Source organism: Anabas testudineus, chromosome 14, assembly GCF_900324465.2.
Source record: "Anabas testudineus chromosome 14, fAnaTes1.2, whole genome shotgun sequence".
In the NCBI taxonomy this organism is placed as follows: Eukaryota; Metazoa; Chordata; class Actinopteri; order Anabantiformes; family Anabantidae; genus Anabas; species Anabas testudineus.
Genome location: NC_046623.1, coordinates 15362829 through 15384554, shown reverse-complemented (window position 1 = coordinate 15384554; position 21726 = coordinate 15362829). Strand labels below are relative to the sequence as shown.

The 21726-nt window shown below is 40.0% G+C and overlaps 3 protein-coding genes across 3 annotated transcripts; 2 read left to right on the top strand and 1 right to left on the bottom strand.

The window, feature by feature from the left end:
- The first annotated feature begins 1819 nt into the window (after positions 1-1819).
- ubtd2 (ubiquitin domain containing 2) lies at positions 1820-10880 on the top strand. The gene is made up of 3 exons (XM_026372721.1): positions 1820-2035; positions 4079-4315; positions 9422-10880. Exons 1-3 carry the CDS (start codon positions 1966-1968, stop codon positions 9928-9930), a joined length of 816 nt encoding a protein of 271 aa, XP_026228506.1. The 5' UTR covers positions 1820-1965; the 3' UTR covers positions 9931-10880.
- Positions 10881-13743: 2863 nt separating this feature from the next.
- Positions 13744-16575, top strand: il12bb (interleukin 12B, b). Its single transcript, XM_026372295.1, has 9 exons — positions 13744-13833; positions 14225-14318; positions 14419-14520; positions 14672-14854; positions 15382-15487; positions 15597-15766; positions 15867-16027; positions 16123-16238; positions 16383-16575. The coding sequence occupies exons 2-9, from the start codon at positions 14225-14227 to the stop codon at positions 16408-16410; spliced, it is 960 nt and encodes a 319-aa protein (XP_026228080.1). The 5' UTR covers positions 13744-13833; the 3' UTR covers positions 16411-16575.
- A 612-nt stretch (positions 16576-17187) lies between these two features.
- ublcp1 (ubiquitin-like domain containing CTD phosphatase 1) lies at positions 17188-21726 on the bottom strand. The gene is made up of 11 exons (XM_026371244.1): positions 21590-21726; positions 21000-21263; positions 20509-20600; positions 20336-20421; positions 20134-20249; positions 19779-19877; positions 19532-19569; positions 19295-19393; positions 18546-18662; positions 18305-18432; positions 17188-18125 (listed from the first exon to the last, which is right to left on the bottom strand). The coding sequence occupies exons 2-11, from the start codon at positions 21151-21153 to the stop codon at positions 18098-18100; spliced, it is 957 nt and encodes a 318-aa protein (XP_026227029.1). The 5' UTR covers positions 21154-21263; positions 21590-21726; the 3' UTR covers positions 17188-18097.

Sequence of the window (21726 nt, the reverse complement as noted above, 5' to 3'; positions counted from 1 at the left end):
CACTGCACAGTAACATCTTCAAAAATCCTCGAAAATGCAGTGCTCAATCATTTCCATCAGTCGACATGGGGAGGACTCCTGCTGTGACCTTGATCACAGAGTATGTAGTGGCACGTCAGACTTATTCTCAGCAACTTCTTACATCAAATTACATCATGCAGACAATCACAAAAGGGTTTCTGTGTAACTTCTGTCTTAAATAAACATATGCTCTTTCGATTTCTAGCAATAGCAAATAACTGTAATTCCAGACAGCTTGGTTGTAAAATTATCCTTGCTATCCCATTGCTATTGTGTGTGTAAATGGACGCAAGCGACTGTGAGTGTATGCATGTGTGAGTGTGTCAAATTACTCTCAAGTTTCTTCAGGACAGTCCTAAAGATAGTGACCAGACAGGCATGCAGCTGCAGAGAACAGACTAAAGGACGGACAGAATATACAGTACCAGTCCAGATTTTAGACACAGGGGTTTATATTTGTGCATTTTAGTTCCCACATTGAAGATTAATACTGAACAAAGTAGAATAACACAGTTGGGTTTAGGTGGTGGGTCATTTGCTGTAGCACTCCATCACTTGGTCAAATGCCCCATGTTGGTGATGTGGGCCTTGAATTCTGAATGAATCACCAACAGTGTTACCAGCAAAGAACCACCACACCATCACACCTCCTCCTCAGAGCTTCACAGTGGGAACCGCACATGCAGATCCCATCTGTTCACCTGCGCTTCACACATACACAGCAGCTGGAACTGATTTTCACTCATCTAACTTCCACTCCTTGGGCTTCTTGGCCCGAGTAATTATTATCTTCTTAGTTGTGTTTTCTTTTTGGTAATTCCTAATTACATAGGTAATTAAATAAGCCTGGTTCACACAGTCACCTCCAAACAGCTGATGGTGAGATAAGTCTGCTACTTAAATATCGATGTGGGTTCTGTTGTGAGAAGGAGTTTACTGGTGCTTAATGAGGATGGGGCGATGGATGGTGCACAAGGTCAAAGGTCTTGAAATTTGAAATGAAACAGGCTCCATCTCTTGAATTAATTAGGGGCTGTGGTGTCTCTTTCCTTTTTTTAGTGGTTCTTGCCATAAGATGGATTAAAATGTGCAATATAGAAAATAATAGAGTGAGGTGTGTTCAAATTGTATTAAGATCTAAAAGTCTAATAAAAATTTAAAGCACAACAGAACAAAGTAGATGAGAAAAGAATAAATAGCATAATAACTACAATTTACCATGTGTTCAGAAAATCTGATTTTTATCTGTTGAAGCCAACAAACCACTGATAGTCTAGTGGTGGAAATGCCTCGTAAAGCATGACAGTGCAACAGAATAGATAAGAATTATAATTAGGTTTCACTTTGTTGTAAATTCTGAGGTATAAAACCAAATTTACATAGAACTTAATAGACATATGTCAATCACTGACAGCCTGGATATGCAATAATGCAGGAATAAGTAAATTCAGCAGCTTCTCTGAGTGGGAATAAGTAATCATCAACAGAGTGTAAAGTCTACAACAGCAGTTTCCTGCCCCACAGAAGATGGCATCCTTTCTTAACTAAGTGCACTTCTCCTTTGTTCTCGGTTCCTCATTTCTCCGCCTCTCCTCTCCTTTCCTATCCTTCACTCCTCTCTCGGTCACCTTGGAACGATGGGAGCCTCTCCGTCCTTCTTTCCTCCACCTTCCTCAAAGATGAAGATGATGCCTGATGCTGCTGCTGTTGCTCTCCGCCAATGCTGAGAGGAAGAGGGGAGGACGGAAGGACAGAGGAAAGGGAGGACGACAGGAAACGAGGAGAGAGGAAAGGAGGGGAGGGAGGGAGGAAGGGAAGGAAGGAAGGACATAAGGGAAGGGGGAGAGAGAAACGAGAGAGAGGAGGAGGGGGGGCTTTGGATGTAGCTCTAGCTGTGGGCCGGGGGGTGAGCTACCTAGCACGGGCTGCTCCGCCGAAACATCCATGGGTGGCTGTGTGGGGAGCCACCACGACTCCTCCGGCAGCTTAAACGAGAACTCGGACGGCACTGGAGGTAAGTTGCGAGGCTCGTCGGCGCCTTTGACCGCCTGCAAGCTCGGCTTTTTGGGGGGTGCTTCCTCCAGGCTTTCTGCATGCTGTCCTGGCTGGAGGTCTTGTTCCCTTCCCTCATACCCGAGCCAGACACAGCCGGAGACAGACGCGGCGGTGCTGCCGGCTCTCTCGCCCTGCACAGCGGCCTTGAAGCGATAAATGTCGCCTCGTCTGCTCGCTACTTTGTAAACTGAGAAATATTTAGTGTGCGACGCTGCCTCCCTTTGTTCTTTGGTGTTCACTGAGCTAGCCGGCTACAACGTAGCCCTGTTAGCTTGCTAGCCTTTCTGCATAACAAATATGGGTCACAGACGGCAGCGGCATGCAGGGGGACGCACAGGAGAGAGACGGTCTGATTTCAATTATCTCTGTCCGGACTCACAGGCTCCTGCAAAGTTATTGTTAACTTCCAACATGCTGCACGTCTGTTTATGGGCTTTGGTTGTTTGTTTTTTTTTGTTTTTTTATTGAGTGTTTTGCTGGGGCGAGATGTGGGAGCATGTTCAGTTCTTTTAAAGTGTAACAGAGAGAGGAGAGGAGGTGTCAAAAGTGAAAAGAGTGCTGCAGCTTCATGATGAAGGAAGTGAAGTTTAAATGCACTTCCTTAAACTGTGGTTAAGTTTTGTGAATAGCAGTAACTAGAACAGAGTGGAAGCGTGACAGAAGACAGGTTTAATGCATTTATTGATCAGTAAGGAGTTTATTTTAGGCTGTATCACATATTTTTAGCTGATAACTAGTGGAAGCAATCATGAAGTGTTGCATTAAATCTGGTGCTTGTCTTGACTGGTGCAGGGACTTCATTATAGAGTTTACAAGGACACTGGAAACCTATGATCATGCTTAAACATCATGATCATGCTTTAACATCCTCAGATGGCAGTGAAATGACCTTAACTGCAGGACCCCTTGTTGTAGAGATTTTCATTGTGCTACAGACACCTCTGTAGTCCAGTTTCCTGCTTTGTCTGGTCTCAGGGGCGCGTTCTGCTACTCCATAAACAGGTCTAAGCGATGCCTTTATCTGTGAAGTGTGCAGCAAGAGGCTATGTAGTGTTAAAACAGATGCAAAGCAAGCAGCTGGCACCTGACACCCTGCATGATGATCACAGAGACGAGCCAGACCTGAACAATTATAAATATATCTGTGTTCAACAAAGCAGGTGTTGTAGATGAATCTATCTAGTTCAAGCGTAATGATTTCTGTATCGAGAAAATTGTTACACACGCTGACCCACATTTATTCTTAATGAGTTCTGGGAATTATTGAAAGACAGCCAAGTAGGGTAGAGTAAATTGTACATTATACAGTATGAAGACTAAATAATTAAGCTTTGGAAAATAAGCTAATGCAGGATGACAATAGAGAGGAGAACTGAGGTAGAGATGACTGCAGTACTCTTTTTAAATGTGCGGGACCCTCATATAGAGGTAAATAAGAGCATTATACACAACCAAATAACAAGAAAGCTCTTATTTACTATAAACAGTCAATTTGGAGGTGGGTACATGTGATCATCAGAGTACATGTGCACCAGCAGCAGGTGTAACTCAACACCTTGATCCGTCATTCTCTTCTCCTCTCCTCCGTCTCTTTGTTGCACACACACACATACACACACTTACAACACATGCACACACCGTTCTGTACCTGTTGTCCCCTTCGGTGGTGATCCAGATGGTGTTGTTCATCAGCCATTCTGCTACAGATGGAGCACTGCTAGATGCTAGAACCCTAACCTTTTAACTTGATTTAGTAACACAACACTTCTAGCTTCATTTCTCCTCTGTGTGTATGTGTTCTATGTATTATGGGATGGCATATGCTTATGTCTGAGCCAGCTTGATGCTTTGTTTAAGATAAATCCTAACTCTTGTTCCTTTACTCTTATTTCTTTCCTCATCTCCTTCCATTTACCCTTAATCTCTGCTTGTTTTTCTGTCTTCCCCTTCTTCATCTACTCTCCAAACCTCCTGTCTTCCTCTCTCTCGTCCTCCCTCCCAGTGGCTTTAGGGCGTAACCAGCCCCTGAAGAGAGAGAGGCCTAAATGGAAAAGTGACTATCCGATGACTGAAGGCCAGCTGCGCAGCAAGAGAGATGAGTTCTGGGATACGGCGCCAGCATTTGAGGGCCGGAAGGAGATCTGGGATGCGCTGCGGGCTGCGGCCAGCGCCTTTGAGGGCAATGATCACCTGCTGGCTCAGGCCATCCTCGACGGGGCTAGCATCACACTACCGCATGGTAACACACATTTGCACCTCATAGTGATTGCGTTACTCACCATGAAACACCACCTGGTTGGGTTATGTAGGACTTGTTTAACTCTGGACTAAAATAAGCTGTAGTAAAGGCAATAGTTGTAGCTTATGTTAGTTTACATATAAATAAACTTCTAATATCCTTATATATTTGCAGATATATATCTTTATGTGTAAAATAGAGGATTAAGCAAGAATGTATTTTAATATATAGCAATGAAATGACTGAATACATGCACATGCAAAAATGCATTCGTGCATACAAAAGACCTTACTGCTGGAAATCAAAACATTGTGGATGGTGGCAAAACGGCTTCAACAACAAGTCAGAAAGCAAAACAAAAAACAAATTGCACATTAGCAAAGTTCACTTTTGCATTGACATTCAAATGCTGTGGTTTGATGAGCATGTTTTGATGCATGTATTGTATTATTTCTTCTTAGGGGGAAATGGTTTTGTGGATTCTATTTATGTAGTAACTGTAAAAATAATCTATATTTACAGATATATAGTATGCATTGTGTAGTCTATCTATGTTGTGTAGTATGCAACAGATGCAAACTGTGCAACTGCACACACAGTTTCATGCATCCAAACAGGTGTAGCCTCAAATTTATTCTGGTTTAATGAAACTACATCAAGTACAATAAATATACATTCTCAGATTTTTTTAGGCTATAATAACATGCTAGAGATAAGAAGATAAAATGTGCACTAAACCTTCCCCAGGAAATGTCTTATACATCCTCTGTAGTTTCATAAACAGGAAGTAAACTTTGCCTACACATTACTGTTCATTTGTGTTTGAGGGAGTGGTTTCTGCGCTGTCCTTTACCATCTTAAACAGTAATCATGTTTTTAGTGAACATGGACTTAATTACAAGCATCTACAGTCCTCCGCCTGCAGTTAAGGAGTTAAAGAACCATTATGTGAATGAAAGTGATCTCATTTTGAAGTTTTAAACTAGCCATTAGGAGGTATATGCTGGAGAAGGAATCAATAAATAATAAATGAAAAGGGATATGTTCTTAAAGTTCTGAAAGTAGGATTTAATGAAGTAATCGCTCACATAAGTAGACTAACAATCATCTACAAAAATGCACTCAAGAGCATTCAAATAGAACAAATCAATAAACTTGACATTGGTCCATTTCAAGAAGTCCTAAAACTCTGTGCAGTTATTATCAGCTGCTTTAAAGGTCCCATTTCTTTATTCCTCACCGATATCCTGTCTCTGCAGACGTGAAAGTAAATGTCATTAGCTGACACACACAGACAAGTCATTTCATCTAACAGGCTGAAATAACTCGATGCTACAGTTGTCATCCCGTACTGCACTGTGGGATTATATTATGTCCTGTTTATCAGCGGCATTTTATTTCTAAGAGAGTAACGTTTAACAAATAAGTTGTCCGTGCCTGTAAACATGATCCATTGTCCTGTTACATTCCTCTTAGTAGTTTGGCCAGGTCAGATCACATCCCACTGTGCTGCAGCTGTAGATTCTCCAGACCTGATGTCACCAGTGCACTCATCTGACACAAAGAGTGGCTAAATCACTTCAACATTTTCACCACTCACCCATGTATGTTTATTGCTCTTTGGCATTTAACACTAGACTTAGAGTAAAGTGTTGCCCTCATTTAACTTTAACCATTCCAGTTTTGATTGATTGTTCTCGCTGGACTTGCTTTAATTAGTGGCCTGCTGTGCAAATTTGTTGTTGTTTTTTTCAGCACATTCATCCAGTCTCGAGTATTATTTACAGGGTTTCTGCAGGTCCTTAAAAAGTCTGAAAAAGTGATGTAATGGTATACTGAATGTGCAAATGCATTTCCTATCTTCTGCTGCTGCTGCTATATGTGGCCTACTGTATACTGAACATCTTCAACACAGGCCTTTCTTTTAAGATGAATTAGGTTCAATGTCATCTTGGGTTGTAGCTGCAGGTTGTGAACTGCCACTCAAAACTTGTCATTATTCACACTCAGCCTTGTATAATCATCCAAATTACATTCAAAGTGGTCTTCGCAAGTTTTAAATTTGACCCATTGAAACCTACAGGAATCCCACATTGAAATATTAACGGTTTATACATTGTAAGTAGGCTGATTAGGGTTGACTTCAATATGTGTTAAGCATGTGTAAAGACATATTCTGCTGTGTATGGTTGCCTGTCACCTCTGTACAGTACATTGGAGGAAGAAAACAGAGTAAATCTAGTGGTCAGGTCTTATCTAGAAAGTCACACCAATCAAGGTCTGCGGCACAAGACTGCTAGCAGCTGTGTGAATCTGCACAGCTAAACGCTAACATCATCATGCCACAACACAATGCTAACAAGCTGATTTCAACTACATGTAATGTTTAACATGTCAAAGGCTTCTGAGACCCAGTCTCACAGCATAGCAGCAGTGCAGAGATACCCCCTTGTAAAGTTATTCAGCAAGCGTTGCGTTTGTAACCAGTCAGGACAAAGTCAGGGTTGAGAGTTCACAGCTTTCACAGTCAAAACATGAATGTAGTTTTGGTCGACTATTTCTGTCAGATGCTTGCAAGCTCTCACTTCCTGCATTTGCTGAGATGGCAAACACAATGAGGATGTAGGTGAAGGCTCTGGGTGGAATGTGACGAGCAGGCAGAGAAAGGGGTGGGAGGAGGAGAGAGGTTGACTCATAAGCATCATCTCACTGCTATTTTGCTTTAGAGAACTTTCACTTTGCTTTAATTGGGACTAAACACAAAGTGAAGCTGAGGCGGAGGGGAGTCTCATTAGGTTTTCTATAGGTTATCTATTTGTCTATAACCTTTACTTAAATTATATTTTATTAATTCATAATATAAAGGGGTTCACTAACACCACCTGACCGTGGGCTTGCTGACTGGTCTGCAGTAGCAAACTGGGATGTACTGTGTGTTTGAGCAACTGTTGATCACTGCCAGAAATAAATATTTCCCATGCTGACCCCTGTCCAACACAACATTAAAACACCAGATGGCTTTAATGTTGTTGCCGTTGTTGTTTGTGGTCATTAAAAGTATCTCTGTGATGCAAGAGACGGGAAACTTTATCTTTTAGTTAACATACGACATATTGGCATCTATCCCACCTGCTACAAATGTAAATGCCATAGATTTACATTAGTGTATGCATCAACAAGTTGATTCACAATCAAGTTTTGGGGCATTTTTCATATAGCCACATGTTTTCTTGCTTTGATCATAAAATACATTCTCTTCAATTTGTTGTAAGGCAGATTCCTCCTTGCAGGGATGTTTTCCAATCTCACCACTTGTTTTTTAATGAAATCCAATAAGCAAAGGCATTAAAACCACCTGGAATCCATTACAGTCCTGCAGTGAAGGGATAAATGCAAAAGTGGAGTTAAGAAGAAAACAAAAGAACAAGTGAGAAATACAGACAAAGAGATTCTTATCCACATTTCAATGAAGCATGGTTACCATTTATTTTGCATTTGTATTTACCTTGTGTGACGTTAGCTATTACAGTTTCTACATATTCAACTGTCTCTACTTAGTTTCTCACTGGTACATGAAAAAATGAATATATTTCTAATTAAAGTGGTCTCAAGGCAGATTCACAGATGTGCTGAAAGCTCATTTGCATCAGACAGGGGTTGGATCCCAATCATCAGTTTTTATTCCACATGCTGATATTTCAATTACTTTCCATATCATAATCTGGATGCTTTACAGAAACATGCTAACCAACTGCTTACCTTTATGGGAGTACAGTTTTTTTGCTGTGGGGCTTAAAATAATCACTAACCTTTGAGGTAGATTTTGGTGTACGCTGTTGTAAAAAGGTGCTGTACACATGTTACCGCAGTACTAAATATATGAGTTGTACAAACAGATCAAGTGAAGCACTTTCTCAGCTTCTGACTCTGTCGTGCTCACATTCACTGTGGTTTATCATACCCTGAAGCGCAGTGTGGCCTTAATGTTCTCACCTTGACCAGAGCAGCTGTCATTTCAAGCAACCTCCAGTGCTCTTTTTCTCGCTCATCTCAGTCTGAATTTACCACAAAACACATCATAGCCTGGGCAGAAAAATAACACAAGCGGTGTGGTAACCTTTTATGCACCTTTCCAAATAGTGACAGCGGAGAGCAGGACTTTCTCCCCCTGTTCTAAAATTACTTTGTTCTAATTTTAAAAATATCTCAATGGCTACACTACCTTCACGACCAAGTTTTAACATTTATTAATATAAAACTTTGGGGATGAACGATAGATTTTACTTATAAACTTATATTATTCAGGCAAGTAGTTTATTACAATAAAATTATTTGGTGCTGTCTGTGGTAGTGAGAAACTATTGTGCTGGGGGTCCTTTGTGAAATCCCCTGAAGGACCCCTGGGGTCCCCCCCGCGAAGTTTCATTACACTTAATAATTTGACCTCTTGGCTAGAGCTCATTTCCCTCTCTTTCCACCAACACTTTACTCTGTGTCTGAATCACAGTTGGACATTAGTGACTTAATGACATTTAATGTTTCTCCCTACCGATACCCACCTTTTCTATTCCTATTTCTGTCTCACTTCCCTATTTCATCATACCACAGTGAAATTGTTTATTGTTTGGATTTGTTAGGGAAAAAAGGATGTATTTGACTTTCAGTTTATGAATGAAATAATGAAACTTTATAAAATAATACTTACTTTTAAATACAGCATAAACATAACCAAGCAATGCTCATTACGTGATTTTTATTTACCAAGAACATAACTTACCAAGACCGTTTCTTTGTAAGTGGAAAGATTACCCTGAACTTCACTATAATTGTTAATTGACTAATATTGGAATTTCCCAATTAAACCTGTGGTGCATGTACACAATTATGTTTATATTGATATGCACATTAATGTAACTTGTCACCTGCTGCAAATGATGGTTATAAAAAAAGATGGATATAAATGAAAACAACGAATAAAGATTATATTCTTTTAATTATGATAAATACAATACATCATTACAGCAAGTAATAGTACAACTGATATGAAGGATAAAACAACCCTTGAACTTTATTTAAACTAGTGCTGACACTTTTGTCGTTCTTTAGGAGCTCTGACTGAATGTTATGATGAACTGGGGAATCGATACCAGCTGCCAGTCTACTGCCTCTCTCCTCCCGTCAACATGATTGAAGAGCGCTCTGATGAGCCTGACGGTTCAGACCCAGACTCCGGGGCAGCAGACCCATCCACAGGCAGCGCTAGTGACCCCAGCTCAGGAGGAGAGTGCCAGCTGCGGCTACGGCTCTCCACGGGTCGCGACCTCCAGCTGGTGGTTCGCTCCACCGACACAGTGGGCATGATGAAGCGTCGTCTACAAAGTCAGGAGGGTGTATCTGCCGCAACGCAACGCTGGTTTTTCTCAGGTCGGCCACTGACAGACAGGCTGCGCTTGGACCAACTCAACATCTCCAGGGACTATGTAGTGCAGGTCATCCTTAGCCAGCCACCACCACCAGAGCCGGTAACAACAGCAGGACACACACCAGAAGCCTCTGGGCCTTTGGCAGTGGAAGGAGTGGCTGCACTGCAGGAGCCCACACCGGTGGAAAATTGACTTTCCCCAGCCTGGCAGCCCTGAGGCTAGTATACCAATGGGCTGGAGAATAACAAGGGAGGATAAAGAAAGATTGCAAGTTTTTTCTTTTGGTTTGCACTCTGCTCTTCTTTTTTCAACTCTATTCTACTCTACTCTACTTTATTCTACTCTATTCTGCTCTGCTCTGTCACTTGTTTTTGCTGAGAAGGGCTTAGTTTGGGCAGAGGATGGCTGTCCGCTGGAGCAAAAGGACTCTTGAAATGAGAAAAGACTCTTCCTTTTGGTTTTACACGTTGAAATTTTGACCTTTTTTGAAGTCTTTTTAACTGTTCCTATGGAAACCAAACAACAAAAACTTTGTCAGATGGTTTAAAAGGGTTTTCTTAGTAACACTGATGTTAAATTGTTACTGTGCTTCAGTTTTCATTCAAGTTCTGCTCTCTGGCAAAGCAGATTCTGTTTATGAGACTACAGGGTTATACATGCATTTTAATTACAGACATTTTATATTCAGACAATTCAGAGTTTAACAATGGGGGCATTTATTCAGGCAACTACTCTTAATTATACATGAAACAATTGAAGAACATTTTATCACCTGGGGAATAAGTCAACATGCTGACAGCTGTAAAGAAAGGTGTTGTATTGGTATTTCTCGTTAGCTAACAGATGTGTCCTCCCTCTCGACAAGATGCTGCAGTCAGGGGGCATGAGTGGACATCTTGACAAGCTTCTGCTGGATTAGATACTTTATTTCATTCAGCTTCGCAGAACAATCCGAGTAATCGTGTAGTAAACACAAAGTAGACAGCCGGTGTGTGTGTGTGTGTGTGTGTGTGCGAGGGTGAATGTTCATACACGGTCAAGACACAATCACACTTAATTCATGTGGCAAAAGAATGGATCAGAAACACAGTTGCATATTTTGATTAAAAATATATAATTATATATATTATATATAATAATGTTTTTAATTAAAATTGATCATTGTTCTTATTCGATCTCTCTGCTTCTTTGTTTTGAATATTTTCGTATTTTGAAATAGATCTAAATGATCTAAAAAAAAAAAGACATTGAAACATTATTAGTCCCACTTTAGGACACTTTCACTGTTTCCCTTTCAAAAGTTATATTATTAAAGTATTATCTTGCATTACAAAACAATTCAAAGTATATCACTGTAACTTTGGGAATTGTGCTTTAATAGTTTCATATTATTACTCATGTGGTTATTATCTTCGATACTGTGGCTAAATGATGAGACAATTCCATCCAAAAAAGCCAACAAGTATACATTGTTTGTTTAGTTCAAACAAAATATTAAAATAGCAAGTTGTGGTTTTATGGGAAGTTTTGGGCTGGATCTACTTCCTGAAGTCCTGTCCTTACCAGATAATCAGCGGAAACTCCAAGAAGTCACAATCCAGGAAGCACCTAGTTGTGACACATGACTGCTTTTAAAGGTGCTGATAGGCTGATTTATTTCTTCACCTTTGGAGTCAGACTAGCTCTTACACACTGTTACCACATGTTTTTGAATGAAGCACACCTTTCTAACCAGTCTCAAAATGTCAATGATTTCTGTTTGATTAATACATTTCCCAGCTTCTTATTTATCACCTAATATCTAATGAGCATTACAGATGTTGGGGGGAGCATGGATCACAGAAGGCAGCGTAGAGCTTTAACTCTTCAATGAAAAAGAAGTTGGAGCCAGGAAAATATTTCTGGGCAGATGATCGAAAATCAATTACATTACTTATTAATGCAATACCTGTAATACAAATAATGTAATTTAATAAGAAGGTAGGTCAGAGATTTACTGTCCATCCAGCACTTGGCTTAATTTAGTGACTGCACGGCACTTTGTCGAAGTACAGACCTCAGAAATTGGTAACACACTCAAACCCCAGCTCTAAAAAAATGAAAGTATCAGCCAAGAACATGCCAAATTAGAATAAAACAAAGCTGTAATTAAACTCACTGGCACCTCACCTTATCCTGGACAAATCTGTCCACTGAACAAGAACTAAACTGACATCAAACACCCCATAAGACAGTGAACAAGTCGACCCCCAAATTGTTAAAGTAATTAAGTGTTAACTGGAATTCAAAAACTGTAATGTGATTAAAAATTCACATTGTAATCTGTTACACTAACACACATCATTATTACAATTTAAACAGAAACAAAATAAGACCAAGACACCAAATCCAGCTGTTGAAATGTGTTTGCATCTTAAAAGTGACTCATCAGGTGCTTACACAACTCAAATACCTCCTCTCATTGTACATGATGCAAAACTTAATCTCACAGCAGTAACACTATAAACAAGAACAGCTTTGATTTCCTTCTTTCCCTATTACAACATGCTTCAAAATGTACTTTGCCCAGCCAGATACAACATGGAAAAAACATTATGATGCAAATAGACCTTCCAGAGAGAAGAAGTCACTATAAGCATTGTGTTTGAAAGACGTGCTGCCAGCTGGTGTTCCCAGGTTGAAGATAAACAATTCCACCGTGATAGAATGAGGAAGGAACTGCAACGTGCCCGTCTCATGAAAACGTTTGTAAGATAAAATAAGTTTGCATATTAATGGAGAAGAAGAAGAAGAATTATTGACCCACTTCGATGGAACATGAAAGGTCATGTTAGATATAACTGACCGACAGAGGGGAAGTGGACATAATTGCTCTGTAATGTGAAACAGTTCTTTTTCAAGAAATACCTCAGAATATGAGACCAGTGAAAGCGAATGGTGGAAAGGCAGGTGCAGCAAAACACTGGTGCAGATACGATTTGATCGAAAGGAATGCAAAACCACCACCGTAGTCATCCAGCAACATTTTTAATAAGCACTTAACAATGTTGAAACTAAACAAACCTCTGTGACTATAATTCAATTAGATTTTAACTTACAGGAAATGGTTTACTGGCATAGTTAATAAACCATTAACACCACTCATAAAATTTTAACACTCCACAGCTAACTTCCCAAATGTGCTTACGCATCATTCTACATTGTGTTCACAAAACTGGGTTTGACCCCTGAGATCCTCTTCACTAACCAACGTAAATCTATCTGATTACATATTTAAATTACATAAATCAAATACTATCTAAGCTTTATGGTGTTAAAACATGCACAGGACCACTCGCTTACAAGGAGCCATTCACCCCTCTGCCCCTGGCCACCCTGCCAACACCTCTTCCCACCCTGTTTATCATCCCTGGGACATTTTTCTAGATCCATTTCATTTTTCTGAAAGTTGTCTTTTATGTCATCCTACTTTTCATTTGATTGGAGAGGTCATCATCTGAATTTTTGCTTTCTTGTTCTTGTTCCTGAGAACTCTCATGATCATTTTTCCAATGTACCTGATTTCAGTGACACTGTGACACCATGTGCCGACAGTTTTCCAGTTCCCTTTCCCAGAGGTTTCTGTCGCTTCTGTCGTATCCTAACTTCCCCTCGCACTGTGGCTGCAAAATCCCACAATTGTATTTCACAATTTAATGACTGAATAAACCAACCAGAACAAATGATTAAGAGTCAGGTGGAACACGTTGATGGATGAAGAAATAATGTGTCTGCTTTATCATTGAAATGGTCTTTTGGCGTGTGATGGACTAGATCACAGTGACATCATCTGCCCTCGTACTCAGGTAATAGTACACACACACTGTATTCATTTTTGCTTTCACACACACACACACACATACACACAGATGCATGAGGTACTTCCTCTTTATGTTAGGGTTTTTACCTTCTGCTTCTACTTAAATACAGCCACAGCACGCTGACAACAAGCAGACAAACTGGACACACAATCAGCACGGTGACAGCACCTCTCTGGCTCACTTGAGATCACGTTTCATCAGTCCTGAACATTTTGGATCAAGTCGACTTGTCAAGGTAAATTACACTACAGTATGCTCATATTCATTTTATGTTATTTCTCTATGTTTTCTTTTGTTTTTAATTTCTACATTTATTCTAATATATTGAATGTCCTGAAACTGTCCTCGGACTCTTTTTAAGAGAACCTTTTTAGAACCCATAAAAGAAAAATGATTTTAGCTGGATGACAGATCAAATTTAGGAACCTGCTCATTAAAAACTTTTTAGCTAAGATGAATTTATAAAGTACTGAAGACCTTCAGTGTTGTGGGAAATTAAAAATCATTAAAGCAGGCAATGTTCAAGCTAAATTTCTCTGTTTAAATCGGTTATAAATGAATTACACAAGTTTTGATCCAGAACCTGTTTCATACTCATGGTCAGTATTTTTCGGCCTTCCCTCCAGATGCACGTGTTGCTCCTCATGGTCTTGCATGCTGCACTGTGCTGCGCCAGCTCTGAGAGCAACAAAGAAAGCATAGAGACTCTAATGGATCACGGTTTGTTACTGCTCTTTTCTCTACAGAATAGATTCACTCCTCACCTCATCGTATATCTTACTTGAAGTCAGTCTGTGTTTCTTGTCTGTGATTTAACCAGTTCTGGTCCTGAGGGTGCCTTACGGCGTGAGCAGCAGTGTGTATGTTTCTCTGACCTGTGGAGAAGCTTATCAAAACCAACCTGTGTTTTGGAAGAAAAATGGTAATAAGACTGTTTTAACAACACTATAGACACTGCTTCTCTACTGATGGTACTTTAAACGGTTTCAGTGTCTAAAATATTTTTCTCAGTGTTATTAAATCATTTTGAAGCATCAACATGTTTGCTTCACTGACCCATATCATTGTCTCAGGCATGGAGCTTAGTCCAGCTCTGGAGGGAAATCAAGTCCGAGTTCTTGTGGAAGAGATGGATGGAGGAAACTACACTTGTCACCTAGGTCCACATGGAGAATACCTCAACCACACTGTGATCCTGATCCAACTAGACCCAGACAACAGAACTGTCATACTGGAAGAAAAATCCCCAGAAGAAGGTAAGATACGACAGATGGAGCGAGCAAGTCGGGAGGGAAATTACAGAAGGTACACAGAAAAGAAAAGACAAATAGAGAGATAAAGATTTGTTGCATTACTGGACCTAGGCATAGAGTAAATGTCAGTGCATGGCTGAGATAAGGAAATGTGGTGGAAGAGGGAGATAAGAAACATTAAGAGAATCAGAGGGCTGTGGCCCGAGGCGGAAAACGCTATACAACATACAGTGGGGCACGTGTAAAGAGAAATTGGACAACAGGCGGACCAGAGGTAGAGCAGTGGTACAAGAAAGAATATTAATAATGTCGAGATAGCAAAACATAACAGAGTTCCTCTCTATGATGGACGGTCATTGCATAAAGAAACTTTACCAAGATACGAGACCAGGTTTCACGTCACAGCCATGTCCTATAATTAATCTTGCAATTATTTCTTGATGTCTATTGACTTTTAAAGGAAACATCCCCTTTAGCCTCGAAACACGAAAGAGGTAGATACAGAGTTCACAGTGTTTCTGTTCCTCCAGGTCACATCCATTGTTCAGCGCCTAACTATAAAGGCTTGTTCCACTGCACCTGGACTAAAACGCAGTCCAGATCCAACGCTGCTGTGCTACTGGTAAAGGCAGAACGGTGAGGAGGAAAATCTGTCCAATTTTAAACAACTGTAGATAAAAATTAGTATTTATTATAATTCATTGTGAACTTTAGGATTGTAACAACCATGTTGTCTTTAATCTAGTTTTATGGAAGAGATACCATGTGAGCTGGATGCTGACAGATCAGGGATTCACTGTAGGGATGTCAACTGCCCGTATAAAGAGGAGCAACACCGCATCTCCATCACTGTTTACATACATAGTAACTCTCGTCTGGAGGCCTACACAAAGGCTTTCTACCTGAGAGACATTGGTAAGCCATCATTCAGAGCTTGAGCTTTTCTTTGTTGCTTTGTTTCCCTCCATTTCTCTTTGTTCCTCACCTCACTGCTCTACTTCCTCACCTCATGTAGTAATTCCAGCAAAACTGCCCAACCTGCACATCAGTGATGGGAAGGTGTTCAGCTGGAGCTACCCTGACTCCTGGGAGAAGCCTTGTACCTACTTTGGTTTGCAGTTCCAGGTCAAGGTGGTCCCTAATGGACATTCATGTAACAGTGGACCTGGCATAGTGGTAATTATTTTGTACATGATGTAGAACTATTCATAGCCACCATAAACTGTAGTGCATTTCTTTATCGTTTACATTTCACCTCCTTGCTTCTGCAGCATATGACTGATGAAACTAAGTATGAGGTCAATGTGAAAACCAGGAGTTATGTTTTCTGTGTAAGAGCTCAAGATAAGTACACCAGTGGGCCATGGAGCCACTGGAGCCAATGCATGTAAGTACACTATTCGGATTAGGGGTAGTTGTTATTATATATGTGCGAGAGTGAGAATTTATGATTTATTGAAATAATCTTAAGTCCTGCCACCAATGTTTGATCTGATTCTCACCGTGTGATTCTAACCTGTCCTGTCTTCAGAGTCAACAAGAAACATGTGACCTGCTAACCGACAACATGTCACTGGACTCCGGACACAGAAGAAGGAAGAAAATAAAGATGGATGCAATTTGATTTTAGCAAATCAGAAAAAGCAGTGGCGTGCTTGGGGAGTGAATGTAAACATTTAGCACTTTGCTTTAATGTTTTTCTCCTTGACTTACATTTTTGCCTGCCTTGTCGCTTTGGATAAAAGCATCTGCTAAATGACTGAATGTAAATGTTAACATGTACAGTATTTATTGAGAATTAACTATTGGTGTCTCCATGAAACAATTTTTAAAATATGATTCCTTCATGATATTTAAAACTTTTATTTATAACTGTCTTTATATTGCTTCTAAAAAGGCTCAGCACTTCATAATAAACTGGTGAACATTCATCACTTTACTGGACTAATTATTTACATGAATTTTCATATCATCTCACGTTTCCTTAAATTACAGTGGTAATTGAAATGTTTTAATATTGCAGAATATGATAACATGCTAAGATTACTCGTCACGTCTTATGAAATAATGAAGAAGACAAATTAGCTACAAAAAGGTTTATTGTCATATTTACAATCAGGATGTAAGGAATAAGGAAAACACAACATAGAACTGTAAACCGGACAAATCTGAGAAACACATCCCTGATGTTTTCAAAAGCTTCATGTGACACTTACCCTTCAACTAACACTTTGCCGTCTTCGCCCATAACTCATAACACTCACAATATATATGCAGACACATACATTTCAAAAAGCCCACACACACACACCCACCCGCACACACACACACACACACACACACACACACACACAAACCTAGATGCTTTTTGTTCTGTCTATTTACCACAGTTCTATAAAAGCTCAAAAACTAAATAGACGAATGAATGAAAAAAAGAAATTGAAGAACTGAACCTTCATGTCTCTGTATGTATTCAACAACATAGAGGAAGTGGCATTTCTGGGCATATATGCACATATAGCCATCCACCCATGGGAAGCTGAGCTTATGTGTGCGCATTATATGCACGTACAACATGTACTCCAATCCACATGCTGCTATACAATGCTGCTGGGATGTTGCCTGTATTGTTCTTCCTGCTAAATTTCATATTTTATCCAATTTATAGTTCTAAAAATGTATTATTATTGTTGATGTTATGAAATTGGCTCTCCAATAGCATGATTAGCATATACAATAGGCTACATCTCAGCTTCCTACATGGGTGAACACTACTTGCCGACCTTAAACAAGATGAAACAAAACTTGTACTTCATTGTTATTTGCTTGGTGTAACAGACTGGTACAGGCAGACAATGCAGAAAACACTGCAGTCTCACTGCTTTTAAGTGAATAACAACTTCACACACTGTGAATCTCATCCATCTGGCATATCTAACATCTGACTGTTGTGTGTCATGCTGGCTCATGGCAGGTGTCTTTTTAACCACACAGGTATACTGTACAATGATCACACAGTACCCTGCCATTGTAACTGTTTAGGGAAAAAAAAGCAGGGTTGAGAAGAGACAGAGAACATGCAAGTATTTAAATTAGGAAGCCCATCTCAGTCCTGAGCTTCTGAGTGTTGGTAGCTGAACGAGTAGTGTAGGATTTGTAATAAGTTTAGAAATGAAGGCCTTGTAATAACAGGATGATGAAGTGCTGGAATTCAGTCTGACTCTTTGTTGGTGATGTACTCCCTCCTCAGTGGTGCTGCTTTTTAGATAGGTACCTACACACACACACACACACACACACAATCACTACATATTTCAGACATATTCTGGTGAACTTATATTATTGTAAGTGGAGTGTTTTATTGTGTTGACATATTGTTCTCCATTCAGTGTACTATATGGCAGTTGTAACGGCACCTACAGTTGCACTGATGATTGGCATATGTGTGCTTACCTCTCCCAGTGTTTATGGTTGAGTCCACTGAAGTCGTCAGTCTTGGCAATTTCTTTAAGGTACTGAGCCAGTTTATACAGCTCCCTGTCCTTCTCCCTGTTAAGATGGGCCTTCATGAAGGGTCGAATCTAATACACCGTACAAATGCACAGAACAAATTTCAGAAAAAATATGTGCTTAATGCTGATGATGAGAAAGAGAAAAAAAAGTATAAATGGATTTAATGACGTTGTCCTTCTACCTTTAGTCCGTTCTGTGGGTTCATGAGGAAATTTCGTCCAATGTCATCAAACATAATAGTGTTCTTCCTGTTGTAAAATGTTCCGTACTTCCCCCAAATCACACCCAGAGGCTTTACCTGGGGATGTGTATGTCCATCAAACACTAAATGAGTGTTATTTCAGAACAAAGCAACAGACATAAGCCAAAGTCTCCACAACGAGACATACACTACTAGTCCTACATGTGTGTGGTCCTTTTTCAAAACGATCCCTCACCACTAGCATAGCACTTCATGACAGCAAGTGTCACCACACATACAGTCACACCTGCAGCTGTGGAATGCCCTCTAGAATATCAGCACACATGTACAGCATGTGTTGTTATTCAGCTTATGCTGGAACCAGCACTTAGCAATGACAGAGATGCATGCCAAGCATGGTGCTGTGTATAACGTCATATTGTTATTACAAATTGAGTTATTTTAGGGACAGGGTGATATTTAACATTTTTCCTGTTTTATCCTCACTACACACTCCATGATTCTGTCTAAACACACGGTAAAAAGGCGGTGTTACATTTTGTACACTTGAAGTACTGTATAAACTCTTCAGCCAAATGCAAAGAAAGATACCACACCCTACAGTTGAATCTAAAAATAAACACTATCTTCTACTGTGAAAGATTAATTTCTGTCAGTAATGTGTGTAACCACAGCAGTAAAAGCCAATAATACTGTATGTTTATCTATGATCAGCTGTGTGTACCAACCTCTACAACTCCTCTCTTAGGGGTGTGTACTGTGATCATGGCTGCACTGTCCAACATAAATGTAATCTTGTAGTTAGGATTGTCTGTTATTCCCAGCTCCTACAAAAAGAAACACACACACACACACACACACACCCAAACACTTTAGGTTAAATGGATTAACACTGCCACCTTTTGGCAAAAAGGCTACATCTTTGAAGATGCCAAAAAAGGACTTGCACACTGTATAGCACCTACTTTCATTTTGGCGTCAATCCACTTCATACTTGTAGCAGCTAAAGAGGGAAACACATATGAATATAGGTGACGATGCATAAATTATTCAAGACATGTACATGCAAAAAGAGTAAGGACCTAATGTGAGCTGCCTTTCCCGTATCCGAAATATTTCAACTACATTTTCACACTAGTCTAGTGCATGCAATTCAGACCAATTTAGACTACTGTAAGCTGGTGAGGAAAGGAGAGAAGACAAGAAACATACACCAGATGACGATGTCATAGTCCTCATAGGCTGATGTCAGAAACTCATGAAGATATGGTCTCATCAGCTCTTGACCCGTTTCTGCACATGACTTGTGATCTATACACAGTATGCAGACATCAATGCAGAGTGTTAAATTAGCTGACTGAATTAACTGATAACCTGACAAACAGTGAAAGGGATTTTAAAAATGTTCTGTCCAAACTGTGTGTGAGTCTGTCAAAATGTCCAGTTATACACAAAGAAAAAGAACAAAGAAAAAGACAATATTAAAGTAAAATGTCCTATCGTTTACTGTTTAAGTTCTATATTGAGTCATTGTTCAGACACTTAAACTTGTACCAGAGTAACTTACCAAACAAAGTGTAGTCTACATCTAATACCAGCAGCCTCTTGCCTTCTCTGGGAGGGTTCAGCTCTTCCACCTTATAGTCTTTCACCCTGCGGGCGATTTTAGCCAGGTTCTCCTCTCTGGGCACACACACAGAATCAGTTACACTATCTCATAATTTTTTATCTTGCCTCTATACACCCAGAGACATATAGAAATATCTGACCTGTTCTCCACTTCAATGACTTCCTCTTCAATGTCAAAGTCATTGACCACATCATCATTCTCTGGGGGAGATGATAAAACCTCTTCCTTTACAAAACGAAAAATGCTTGGTTAAAGTATGCCCAACCAGATATAATTGGAGTCACTTAATTTCTCTGTCATACAGCCACCTACCAGGCTCTCCTCTCTGGTACCCATCATCATGATCTTGGTGTTAGGCTTCAGCTTTAGAACGCCCAGCTTCACCTCATCTTCTGCAGGCTTACCTGGAGACAAATGAGAATAATAATTATTTTCAACTAAAACTGTCATAAAATCTTATTCAAACTAGAAATTATTTTTAAAACGTTAGACAACGTGTAGAAAATTGACTGTGAAATTGGTAGAAGACTAAGAATGAACATGAACATTTAAAATCTCAGCTGAATGAAAATGGATTAACATAGGCCAAGCCAGGGGTAATGTAGTGGTGGACTAATCTGAAGATCATTTGATTATGGAGAAATGGTTCTTACCTGTAGTTAAGAAAAATGCAAAAGGTAACACAGGACAATGAGAAGAATAAAAAGTATTTTATTTTTTCCATCTGGTTTGGACATTATACAGTGTTATTTACACTTGCTGTCCCAGGTGTAATGCACTTGTGTTCACTTATTCCTCCTTACCTTTGACCTTGAGTCCCAGTAGTTTCTGTCTCTCTGGCAGCACCCCTGTCAGGGTTTTAATGGACTGTTTCAGGTCCATCACTGTATCCTCCTCAGACAGAGAACTGATGGAGTACTCCTGACCTCCCCACTTTATGATCACTGAAACTGACATGACTCACACCGGCTCTCCACAGACGCGCACACACGTCTGCAGCTGGAACTGGGCACGCACACGCACAGACAAGTGCGGATATTTCCAGCTACAGTAACAAGTATTCACACCTTGCAAAGAGAGAGGGGTAGGTAGAATAAAAGCACAGATGTCAGAATACCACATTTTAACTTATTGTAACGTGCCTGCTGTCTGCTCACATTCACAGAGAGCAAACAATAGCATCACTATGGTTAAGCATGTGCTGTTTGGGCCATTTAAATAAAACACATCGGCCACATGCCACCTAATCGTAGCAGAGACTCTGATAGCCTCTTGGTGTTGATATTCTTAGCATAAGATGGCTAACATTGACTAGTAGCAATGTAAACACGCTCGCTAACCAGCCAACTAGCAAACATTAGCTAACAAAAGTACATGTTCTAGATGTACTTACCTGGCAGAGTAAGCTAACATGTACTGCTTCGCAAACACTGTCAAATTTCGCCGTAAAGTTGAATGAATGAATGAAGTTTGCCGTTCAGCTTCATTCATCCAGCGGCGCACACTCTGCACTTCCTGGCGTCCCAAAAT

What these genes read in the sequence shown, in the direction of transcription:
- il12bb (XM_026372295.1), top strand. Translation starts at nt 14,225, where the DNA reads ATGCACGTGTTGCTCCTCATGGTCTTGCATGCTGCACTGTGCTGCGCC. An exon ending in TGTGTTTTGGAAGAAAAATG is followed by an intron (nt 14,521 to 14,671) that starts GTAATAAGACTG and finishes TCATTGTCTCAG; the next exon opens with GCATGGAGCTTAGTCCAGCT. An exon ending in AGAAAAATCCCCAGAAGAAG is followed by an intron (nt 14,855 to 15,381) that starts GTAAGATACGAC and finishes CTGTTCCTCCAG; the next exon opens with GTCACATCCATTGTTCAGCG.
- ublcp1 (XM_026371244.1), bottom strand. Translation starts at nt 21,153, where the DNA reads ATGTCAGTTTCAGTGATCATAAAGTGGGGAGGTCAGGAGTACTCCATC. An exon ending in GTACCAGAGAGGAGAGCCTG is followed by an intron (nt 20,422 to 20,508) that starts GTAGGTGGCTGT and finishes CGTTTTGTAAAG; the next exon opens with GAAGAGGTTTTATCATCTCC. An exon ending in CTATGACATCGTCATCTGGT is followed by an intron (nt 19,570 to 19,778) that starts GTATGTTTCTTG and finishes TTCCCTCTTTAG; the next exon opens with CTGCTACAAGTATGAAGTGG.
- ubtd2 (XM_026372721.1), top strand. Translation starts at nt 1,966, where the DNA reads ATGGGTGGCTGTGTGGGGAGCCACCACGACTCCTCCGGCAGCTTAAAC. An exon ending in GAACTCGGACGGCACTGGAG is followed by an intron (nt 2,036 to 4,078) that starts GTAAGTTGCGAG and finishes CCTCCCTCCCAG; the next exon opens with TGGCTTTAGGGCGTAACCAG. An exon ending in TAGCATCACACTACCGCATG is followed by an intron (nt 4,316 to 9,421) that starts GTAACACACATT and finishes GTCGTTCTTTAG; the next exon opens with GAGCTCTGACTGAATGTTAT.